General features: G+C 42.9%; 1 protein-coding gene across 6 annotated transcripts in view; it reads left to right on the top strand.

Moving 5' to 3' along the window:
* KALRN (kalirin RhoGEF kinase) overlaps positions 1-12005 on the top strand; it is a 1310049-nt gene that overhangs the window by 1130847 nt on the left and 167197 nt on the right. For 5 of the 6 annotated variants that reach the window (XM_033944399.1, XM_033944393.1, XM_033944395.1 and 2 more), the window contains 2 exons: positions 3262-3545; positions 7125-7229. In XM_033944399.1, the coding sequence (XP_033800290.1) occupies positions 3262-3545; positions 7125-7229 (389 nt within the window). The remainder of the gene's footprint in view (positions 1-3261; positions 3546-7124; positions 7230-12005) is intronic. The other variant, XM_033944394.1, reaches the window with a different exon arrangement.

Here is a 12005-nt window from a genome sequence, read left to right as displayed (position 1 = left end):
GGTTTTCAAATATACTTTAGGGCTCCTTTTACTAAGCCGCGTTAGGGCTTTAACGCGTGGAATAGCGCACGCTAAATTGCCGCGCACTAGACCTTAACGCCAGCATTGAGCTGGCGTTGGTTCTAGCCGCGTAGCGCGGGTTGAGCACGCGTTACAATGCTACGTGTGCTTAAAACGCTAGCGCAGCTTAGTAAAAGGAGCCCTTAGTTCGAATATGACTAAAATCAGTTTTAGTTTTGCACTTCCTGAGAATGCAGTCCCTGCCACCGTTTCTTTACTCTGTTGAATGTTTGACAGTGCATCAGTATGCTGAGGTGTTTGATGTACTCTTAAGATTCTTTCCTATCTTTTAAAACTCAGGTGAACAATGTTAGTTTGAGAAGGCTTTATTTAAGCTTAGCTCGGGCTCATTTGGTCTTAATACTTTGAGAATCTTTTTCCTGTATTAGTACAAAGCTTAATATTTTTACAGTTGGATGATTTGTAATTCATTGCACTCTCGAATATAATAAATTGCAGAGAATTGATTCAGTTTATGTAAAAATAGAAACATAGAAATAGACGGCAGATAAGGGCCACGGCCCATCCAGTCTGCCCACCTTAATGACCCTCCCCTACCTTTCTCTGTGAAGAGATCCCACGTGACGATCCCATTTTGTCTTAAAATCAGGCACGCTGCTGGCCTCGATCACCTGACGTGGAAGACTCTTCCAGCGATCAACCACTCTCTCGGTGAAAAAGTACTTTCTGGTGTCACCGTGCAGCTTCCCTCCCCTGATTTTCCACGGATGCCCTCTTGTAGCCGTGGGACCTTTGAAAAAGAAGATATCTTCTTCCACCTTGATACGGCCCGTGAGATATTTGAACGTCTCGATCATGTCTCCCCTCCCTCTGCGTTCCTCGAGTGAGTATAGCCGCAACTTATCCAGCCGTTCCTCGTACGGGAGGTCCTTGAGTCCTGTGACCATCCGGGTGGCCATTCGCTGGACCGACTCCAGTCTCAGCACATCTTTGCGGTAATGAGGACTCCAGAATTGTACACAGTATTCCAGATGGGGGTCTCACCATCTGCTAAAGTGGCTCTTTGTTTGAAAGAGCCTACTCCACTGCTAATTATACACCATTTGGCTCCCATTTAGTGCTAGGATAAAATTTAAATTGGCTTGACGAGCTATTCATTCTTATTTTTCAGGAAGACCATATTGCCTTGTTACTACAGAAGCTTTTATTATATCTTAACTAGACTACTGGAATTCCATCTATTCTGAAGTGTTGGCCCAGTCTTGGAAGAGATTGCAACTGTTGTAAACCACAGCCACTAGATTGATATTTAAATGATTGGGTTACACCTTTGCTTGTGAAACTTTTTATTGACTTCCAGTCCAGGCTTGGATTATTTTTAAGCTATCTTGTTTCATTTTTCAGATTCTTACAGCATAGTCTTGTTCACTTAACTTCTGTGATTTCTATTTCATCTGTCAAACAAACCTTTAAATCACTGGATCATCATCTACGGAACTACTCTTTAAGAGCAGTTCAAGTTTGTTATTTTATTCCAATTTTCTCATTATTAGTTACATAAGTAGGTTTTTTCTGAAGAACTGACTATTCTCAAAAATCTGATACTTACTCCATCCCCGACATTCTAAGCCCTCTAAAACTCTTCATACCTGGACCTCTAACCCTTCATTGTAGTTCCTATCTATCCCATCCCCTGTAAACCTCTAGCTTTCATTGTAGTTCCTTTCTATCCCTTCTCATGTAAACCGTGCCGAGCTCTACGACTGTGGAGATGATGCGGTATACAAACCTAAGATTTAGTTTAATTTAGTTTAGTTTTAAGTACTTATTTCAGTTAACAATTTTGACTGTCAAGCATCATTAACGAATGGAAGACCAGAAAAAACTTCTGATAGAACTTCCCCAAAATTTGCAAAATAGAACTCATGTATCACAGCAAACAAAGTCCATAATACTCGTACATCATTGCCTGTACAATGATTTGCATGGAAGAAATTGTCACTAAGAAACCTTCTGTACTGTGTTATCACAGAAGTTATCATTCAAAATATGAAGAAGAATATCTTGATAAGCCAGAAACCGTTGGAACAAAGTGCTTTGGACTGATGAAATGAAATTTGAGCTGTTCAGCCACAACCACACAAGATATGTTTACAGAAAAAAAGGATGAATCGTATATATAAAATACCTTGCCAACCGTTATGCTTTGGGGTTGGTAGCAGCCATTGGCACGAGAAATATTCAGATGGAAGAAATGCTGGTTTCTAGTTGAACCCATTCTATCCTAGAAGCTATTGTTCCACAGTTGGTGAAGAAATTTGAAGTTGGATATTTCAGCAAGGCAACGATTCAAAACATGTTTCAAAATTGACCATGATGTACTTACAGGACAGAGAGATGAGTGTTTTGTAATGACCTTAATTGTCCTCAAACTTGAATATTTTTAAAGCCTGTAGGGGGATCTCAACCATGCAATGCTGGTAAAAAGACCTAAGAATATTTCTGAATCAAAAGATTTCCAAGGAAGAGAAATTCAGAAAGCAAGAAGTATTAAATTAGTCCATTAAAAAGGTATCATGTTTTGTGTTATTTCTGTTTATTACCTTTTAAAGGCAAGAAGAAAGAGATAGGAAATATATGGAAGCAATTCTGCCAAAGGAGGTGTTATATAGGGTTCATAGACAACGGCGCGAAAGACAAAAGCGTGCGCCGACAATTGAGCGCAGTGCGTCTGGAGAGGGAGGCTAGTATACTTTCTAGAAAGGAGGAGAAAAACTGAAGTAGCGTAGACTGGAAATACCTTAAGATTCATCTTTTGGTATGAACTTGACTAACATACTTGTTTACCTCTTGATACTGGGAAAAAACTACTACCTAGGATATCAGTTAGTACTAACTGATTTTTTTTTTTTTTTTTTAATTATGGTGAAATAATTTGGACCAGACTTGGTTAATGACTTTTATCAGCCTTAACTATGGACAATAGCGGAGCTGCAAAGCTCTGTACTTCTGTTGCAGTCCACGGAGGTTTGTAGGCTTTGTTTTATTCTTCTTTGTACAATATTCCTAACTTTATCGATGTACACTGAGATGAAACATTTTTGTAACTATTTTTATAACTATAAAAAAAGGTAGTACCACTTTTAATGCTTATTGATGAATCTTTTCACATTTATTGCAATGTCGTTTACTTAGAACCTCATAGCATCATGTCCTTTTTGTTTTTTTTGCCTCCTATAGATACATATTCATCCTCCACCAGTGAGAATGGCGGTAAGTCCGAATCTGTGGCGAATTTACAGTCTCAACCATCCCTGAATTCAATACAGAGCTCACCCGGTCCAAAACGATCGACCAACACACTGAAAAAATGGCTGACCAGCCCGGTACGCAGACTCAACAGTGGAAAAACCGAGAGTAACATCAAGAAACAAAAGAAGGTGCGGGATGGCAGGAAGAGCTTTGACCTGGGCTCTCCTAAAGCCGGAGATGATTCAACCCCTCAGGGAGACAGCGCGGATGAGGTAGATCCATTTTATTGCCATTTACTTTCTAACATGCAGACAGTAGACGGTGTTCAATGAACACTACCCTATGTATAAATCTGGCCTAGCTCTATATACATAGGAAGCCCAATGGTCTTGCCAAGGAAACAGTTTACCACAGTCTAAAACTAGCCTTCATTCAGCATAAATGGCCATCCAAAATCAAGGAGCAATTTTTACTCCCTGTTGCTTTTCAGTAGCACATCCTTATTAAATTCAATACATAGCGGAAAAAAAAAATGAAATTAAGATGTGGACAAGTTACCCAGCCATGCACTGACTGAGTCGTCTAAATCTCCCCGAATAGATTAGTTTATATCTTCATTTGATTAGTTTCAGGTTCTTTGTGCTCAATAATGGGCTCCTTCATTTCTCTTTTATCCATTCATTTTGGTCCGTCTGTCTTCATGATCAAATGTGATCGTTTTTCATACATGGATTTAGTTTGAAATGAGCCTGAATAAATAGTTTGTACGTGCCCTTAAGGAGCTTGGCATCTTGCATTTTTTTTTTTTGGTACTTCCTGGAAAATTCTTGATAAATTTAATCCAGGGAGCTGTCACTTGGCTGTTCTGTGCACCCTGAGATCAGATATGCTATCGTATTTTCTCTGAACATTGCCTTTGCCTTTGATATTGAATAAGGGTAAGCAACAATGATGGTTGGTGAAATATGAAAAAAAAAAACCCCAATAAATCGTTTGTATCTGTCTCTGGGAAATATGACTAAAGTCATGAATCCATTCTGAACTTTCATGCTCAATTTCTCAAAAAGCGATCACATGTTTAAACTTCTGTAACTTTTTTAAAATTTTCTCACTTAAAAGGATTGGGCTGGAACTGTTATTACAAATGGTTTTATCTAATGCAATTCATTAAAACCTCTTTTTGTTTTTGGTGACTTAAGTCATGTTTTCCCATAGATGTCATATTTTGGTGACCCGTCAAAAGTGCACCAGACTTTAGCACTCCGACAATCCTGCAGCGACATTTGCGCGCAGGACATATGCGCTTCTGCCGCTTTGAAGCCTTTCCGTTAGCGCTGTGGGGAGAACCCCCTCACTACATTTACAAGTCCTTGCGCTCCTGTGGGGGGGGGGCGAAACCCCCCCCCCCCATTACACTGAAAACTCCCGAACAGTGAAAACGGAAATGAGAAGGGGAGTTTCCAGTGTACTTGGGGAGGAGTGCTCAGCCCATAAGCCCCCCTCAATGGGAGCATGAAGACTTGCAAATGTAGTGGGGGGGATTCCCCCCCCCCCACACACACCCTGTCTCACAGTGCTAACAGAAAGGCTTCAAAGCTGCGGGAGCGGTGGCACGCATATATGTCCTACGCGCAAATGTTGCTGCGGGATTGTCGGTGCAACAAAGTCCAGCGCACTCTTTGACGGTGTACCCATATTTTATTTAGTGTGAAACGGGGGGGAAATGACCTGAGCTCCAACTTCAGGCTGGAAGGGAAAATGGATTGTTAGTTCCTGATCTGAAATCTAGCACTGATTTTATTGACAATTTTTTTTCATACGTAGTTGATTTTTCCAAGAGCAGCTTCAGCAGAACTATTCTATTTATAGAAAGATTTTTACTTAACACATAGCCCATTGTTAAGAGATTCTCGAACGCAAAGCTTGAAACACAAGCCAATGGAGGAATTAATACCAGCCTGCTGCAGATACCTGTAAATGCCGACAGTGTGTGGCGCAGTGGTTAAAGCTACAGCCTCAGCACCCTGGGGTTGTGGGTTCAAACCCCACGCTGCTCCTTGTGACCCTGGGCAAGTCACTTAGCCCCAGGTACGTTAGATAGATTGTGAGCCCACCGGGACAGATAGGGAAAATGCTTGAGTATCTGAATAAATTAATGTAAACCGTTCTGAGCTCCCTGGAGAGAACAGTATAGAAGATTGAATAAATAAATAGTGTGACAAACTTCAGCCTCTGATAACCAGAGCTGGCATTGTGACATCATAATGCCTCATTCCACCAATGCCTAAGAGCCAACCTCCTCAATGATGTCACAATGGCTCAATTGTTCTTTTCTTGACTCACTTTTACATTTTGATTTCTAGAGTGGTGCAGTGGTTAAAGCTACAGCAGCCTCAGCACCCTGAGGTTGTGGGTTCAAACCCACGCTGCTCCTTGTGACCCTGGGCAAGTCACTTAATCCTCCATAGCCCCAGGTACGTTAGATAGATTGTGAGCCCACCGGGACAGATAGGGAAAATGCTTGAGTACCTGATTGTAAAACCGCTTAGATAACCTTGATAGGCGGTATATAAAATCCTAATAAAACTTGAAAACTTGAATAAAACAAGGCAAAATGGCATAAACCATTGTAGACTCCTATTGAGCATTTCTACAAAATCTTAGTGTAAGACCGAAAAGCAGCCTTGTTATGATGGCTTTGTTTTTAAATTATGTATGTAATTCTGTAAACCGTTTAGCTTTAAACGGTATAGAAATTTTTTTAATAACTAAATAAGGAGATAATTGTATGAAGGAGTTGAGTGCATAAATTGCTTGTAAAACCGCTTGGATAACCTTGATAGACAGTATATAAATGCCTAAAATAAATAAATATGCCTGTTTAATGTAAGAAGGCAGATACATAGGAGTTAATACTGAGCTTGGCACAGTGCCCAACTTAATTTAAATGCCCTCTATGGCATTTAACTAACTCCATATTTTCAGCACCACTACCCAGATAGGTAGTGGCACTGATTATACAAATACCCCCTAATTTGTGCAATTTAATTGCATATTGACCCAATTAGCCCTATGGCACCAGCTGTGTATGCAATATTTGCATAGCTAGGGCTAAAGAATTGACGATGAGGATGGGATTAGCACAGGGGTCTCAAAGTCCCTCCTCGAGGGCCACAATCCATTCGTGTTTTCAGGATTTCCCCAATGAATATGCATGAGATCTATTAGCATACCATGAAAGCAGTGCGTGCAAATAGATCTCATGCATATTCATTGGGGAAATCCTGAAAAACCGACCGGATTGCGGCCCTCGAGGAGGGACTTTGAGATCCGTGGATTAGCACATCTGGAGTTGATATTTAGCCAGTGATACTCAGCACTTTGCTGACCGCTGCTGGTGTTATGCCCGAAAATTGAATGCCAGGCTTCAGTTTTGAATGTCCATGTTTGCGAAGCCAGGTAAAGCGTAGTCGGTTGAGTGTGATATTCAGCATTTAAGCAGCAATGGGGTCCCTCAAACAGATAGGACTGACTTTTATGTGGATACCTTGATCATTTAAGTGCTTAATATGAAACTTAACCAACCAGTTGCTGGCTTTGCTGCCAGAATAACCCCAAAATAACTGGAATTGAGATAGGCATTAACCAGTTAAATGCCACTGAACATTATCGGTTAGCTGCAATCAATTGATTTAAGCAGCCAGGGGGGCATTTCTGGCTAGTTAAATCGCTTTAAATATCGACTTGTGTGCGTAATTTTATAAAATGCATGCATAAATATCTGTTCTTTCCAGTATCTTCAAGTTGGCGAAATTTGTTATAATATATAACAGCCTGACATTTTGTCTTAGAAGGGCAAGAAGGGCTGGGGAGAAGATGAACCCGATGAAGAATCCCACACACCGCTTCCTCCACCGATGAAAATATTTGACAATGATTCCTCCCAGGATGAAATGGTAAGGATGCATCGATTTTTTGATTTCTACTACAACTACTTATTTCGCTACTAGACACACAGCTCCCTCTAGAAAACATGTAAGGAATGGTCTCTGCTCGACAGTTTGCAATCTACGTATTTGGCTATTATTGAGATGGCTTGGAGAAATCCACTTCTTATTCCCATAAAATCTGTTTTACTACTTGGGATCTAGCTAGGTATTTGGGCCCTGGGTTGGCCATTATTGGAAACAGGATAATGGTCTTGATGGACCTTCAGTCTGTCCCAGGACAGCAATTCTTATGTTCTTATGTGAACCAAGTACAGGACAATCAAGCTATTGTGACATCACCAATGAGTTTGGCTCTTAGGCATAGCTGGAATGAGGCATTATGACATCACAATTAGAGAATGACACAGTGGTTGTTACCCGCCAAAATGGTGACAAAAAAAAGGTTACCGCAAGTACGGGGACAAGGCCATTCACCACCCCGTGGAGCGGTGAATGGTCTTGTCTCCGCAGTTAAAGGAGTGAGCACGCGTGGTGAACGAGCGCGCGGTCTGGCAGCCCCCTCTCTCCCTCTGGCCATGCATCTCCCTTCCTACCTTTCCCTTACCTTCTCTTCATGGCGATTTCTATAAGGCTATGCATTGTATTGCAGCTTGAGCCTTGAAGTCACGTCACGTGTGGCTGCTGGAAAAGTCTCTTCTGATGCAACTTCCTGTTTCCATTTGCATCGGAGGAGACTTTTCCAGCAGCCACACGTGACATGACTTCAAGGCTCCAGCTGCAATACAACGCATAGCTTTATAGAAATCGCCATGAAGGGAAGGGAGGGAGATGCACGGCCGACCGGCAAGAGGGGCTGGACCACGCAAAGGGTGCTGAGGGGTGGGGGATGGAGAGGAGAAGACGCTGAAGCAGCCTGAAGGGAACTGGTGAAAAAAGAGAGGGGAGAAGACGCTGGGAAATGGGGAAGACACAGTGGGGAGAAGACGCTGGGAAATGGGGAAGAGAGAATGGGGAGAAGACGCTGGGAAAGAGGCTAGATTAAGAATATTTGAATCGCTATCCCCTTTTGACGCTTCCCTATCAATCTCCCCTGCCTTTTATCCTTACCTCCCCACCTCCCTTCCACAATCCCATCCATGTTGGTTAAATCCTTCTACTTAAAGAACAATCTTCTCTCTAGATTTGCGGGGACGGGGCGGTGATGGGGAACCGAGCTCGCGGGGACGTGACGGGAACCAAGCCCACAGGGACGAGGACGAGCTCACGGGGCGGAGACGGGGACAAATTTTTTTCTTTCTTGTCATTCTCTTATCACAATCTCAGCTTTGGAATGTTGCTACTCTTTGAGTGTCTGCCAGGTACTTGGGACCTGGGTTGGCCATTCTTGGAAACAGGATACTGGGCTGTCCCAGTATGGCAATTATGTTCTTATGTTCTTTTTCAAGGCAGAAAAACAAGACAAGGAATTAGGAGTTAAATTTATTATGGGAATGATTAAAACAAATGAGTACTGAACAGGGCCAGAGACGGTGTGTGGAGATTTCTGTTGTACAAAGCAGAATACAGAGACAAGTGCTATCCCACTAGTCTCTGGATTCATCTGCTGTGTCTAAAGGAAAGAAAATTAACAGGTAAGAGCATAATTTTTCCTTGTTACACCTGGGTTTTAGCCAGGTACTAGTGACCTGGATTGGCCATTGTGAGAGCGGGCTACTGGGCTTGATGGACCATTGGTCTGACCCAGTAAGGCTATTCTTATCTTTACAGATATAGATATATACGTGTATCATTCGCTTAGGGTGCCGTTAGTAACATGCGTTCTCTGAATTGTGAGTTCCAACAGTTGTGCAGCCTGGAAGGAAACCTTTGGTAAAGGCCTGGAATAAATGTGGTAGCAAGATTAACCCGTTAGTGGACAGTAGCAGGTTTGAAGGCCCAGTCTGAGAGGGATTGCCGGCCAGGTAGATAAGGTTATGTGGGCAGATGAGAGAAGTTACTGTGAGTGTCTCTGGCCTTGTCCTGCATGTGGGGTTGAGCTGGGGAGGAGGGAAGAGGCATTATAAAATGAATTTCACAGGGAATCTGCTCGGACGGTTAATTTTAGTAAAGCAGAATTTTATTTCCAGTGGCTTCGGACCAGGTGTGCCAATATAAGGGAAAACCTTTGCACCTTTTCCAAAACAAGTTACCATAAGTGTCTCTTGGTTTCATCTGTTGCTGGATTTTATGCAGTGGTGGTTAGTTTGCTTTTAGCTCTGGTTTCCTTTTTGTAATCGCTACCGGATTAAGAAGCAATTAACCAATGTGAATTCACTACGACAGTTCTTCTGTTTTATGGCAAACCCTCGTGGAAAATCTGTTTTAAAGATTAAAACGTTTTTGCCTCTATTTGGTAAGCTACGCTAAGGGTTTGCCCTTATCACCCAACTTAACTCATATTAACTGCAAAGCCTCTTTATTATTGAGGGAGATTTCCAGTGTTTTGGAGAGGGCTGCTCTGCAGTCAACACGAGAAAAAATAATCAATATCATGCCTTACAAGCCGCATAACCGTTAACACAGAGCCATCCTAAGAAGTGTTTCTATCTGCTGCATGAACTTCACACAGCAATGGTTCTACATTAACTGTAAAGTCACAGTAGGGTCTTTCTGTGTTAGATTTTTAATGAGACAATTAGTGCACTCTGTCAATTAATGTTCTGAGCTAATTATTCTTGCATGTCCTCAATTATGGAGACTCCTCTGACTGTCTAGTACTCGGTAAGGGTAGGGTGATTCACAAGGCTGCCTTTCATGTTTTCCAAGGAAAACCTCCTTGCTCGAACTCATTTTCTCCATGATATGGTAGGAACCCCCCCCTTCCTCCCCACCCCCGAAGTAATCAAAATCAAGGAAAGAAAAGGTGAAATGGAGGATTGTAAAGCAATGGGAAAGGTCATTAGGTATGGTCTTTGTATTGGTTTTCCTTGGCATCTCCTTGATTATTTCTGTGAATAAATTGGATTTCCAAGCGTATCTTTTGTTTTTTGTTTTTTTCTCTCTCTCTTCTGTTTTACACTGTAGTGGCTTATTGATAACTAAGCACTATAGATAGCTAAATGAAAGTTATCCGAAAGATGTGACAGTAACCAGTGGCGTAGCGAGGGTAGGGAGGCCAGGGGCAGTGGTGCCTTCCTTCCCCCCCCCCCCACACACGTGCCTCTTAATCTTTCCCAGCTCAAGCAGCAATTCTCCTACTAATTTTCTCTCCTCGGGGGATTCCTGGTGCATTCGTCAGGGGTCATTTGGAGAAGGTGGTGGGGGATGTATTTTCCATTTTTTTTTTTTTTTTTTTAATGGAACAGATATTTTGCGTGCGTAACACATTCAAAAAATGAAAAAAAAACCCAGGCAGACCTGTCTGTCTAGACCAGTCGTTTTTTTCCGATAGCTAAAACCCCAGGGTTTTGGGTTTTGTTTTGTTTTTTTGCATAGCCAAGCGATGTTAGTGCATCAATTGCTTGGCTACTTTGCATAGGGTTTTAGCTAATTTGCTTGGCCAGATTGGAAAATGGGGCGACTGAGTAAGACTATTCTTATATTCTTATGCAGTGGGACCATGAGCAAATTTACCATGGCCAATGGCTGCATCAAAGATGTTCTCCTGAAGGTTTTGCACTATTGATACTATCATCAACAGCTGTAATGCATAATCTGAGTGAGCACCTTTTTATCCTTAGTGACTTGTGGCCAGTATGTATTCTCCTTTCTCCTAGGACAAGCAGGATAGTCAGCCACATATGGGGTGTTGTCCCAACAGCTCCCAATTTGCGGATAAGCTCTCCAATAGCTCAGAGAGATTTTTTTTCTATCTGAGCACGTTCAGTGCCCGGGCCCCACTGGGCATGCCCGAGCACTACCCATTTCCCCCTGCTTCCCCCTAATCCCCAGTCTTTAGTCTCTGCCCGTTCCCATCGGTCGGATTTTTCTACAGCTTTCCATTACAACTTTTCTACTCATCACCTTGAAGATGCCTGAATCATCAAAGAAATGCCTGGGATGCAGGAGAAGGATGACTGCACTGGATCCTCATGAATTGTGCATCCGCTGATTGGATCCGGTACACGAGGATCCGTGCTGCTTGCATTGTGCGCACACGTCTTCATGAGCACGCAAGCTGACCCCCCCCCCTGCTTACATTGTGCCTGCTTGTACCCGCACACACGTAAGCTGAACCAGCCCTCCTGGAATTGTGCCCGCCTGTTTTCGTGAGCACTTTAGCTGAGGAAGAGGGTACTGAGAAACTCCATGGAAAGGAGTGAAGCTTGATAATCAGCCTGCACGAGCCAGCCTGATTGTAAGGCAGCAATAAGGGATGTAAAATCGGCAGGGGTAAGGAGCCTTCAGGATGCCATGGCTCAGCAACTCCCCCCCTCCCCCCCATCTGCACCCTGCATGCAGCCGATCAAGGTAAGTCCCTGTATACAGCTGATAGCAGTTTCCCCTATCTGCCTGCTTTGGGCTTGTTCTAAGCTGTTGGAGGCGAGGGTTTTGAGGGTGGTGCAGTCATCTTTGGGCGGGGCACCCTTCATCTGATGACCCAATTTTCCTGCAGCAAGGAGAGGACCTGCTTCGGGCAGAATCAATAGAGGTGGTGCCAACCAGAGGAGATCACCAAGGGGTTTTTACTCCAGGAACTTCCTCATCCCCATGGACAAGGACAAATGCTCGATCCTGGATCTCTGCAAGCTCAACAGGTGCATACACAAGGAATGATTCCGGATGCACTCTCTGGGCACAGTT

The sequence above is a fragment of the Geotrypetes seraphini genome, chromosome 5 (assembly GCF_902459505.1).
Source record: "Geotrypetes seraphini chromosome 5, aGeoSer1.1, whole genome shotgun sequence".
Taxonomy (NCBI): Eukaryota; Metazoa; Chordata; class Amphibia; order Gymnophiona; family Dermophiidae; genus Geotrypetes; species Geotrypetes seraphini.
Note: the sequence above shows the minus strand (reverse complement) of the source record. Positions and strands in the feature narration are given on the sequence as shown.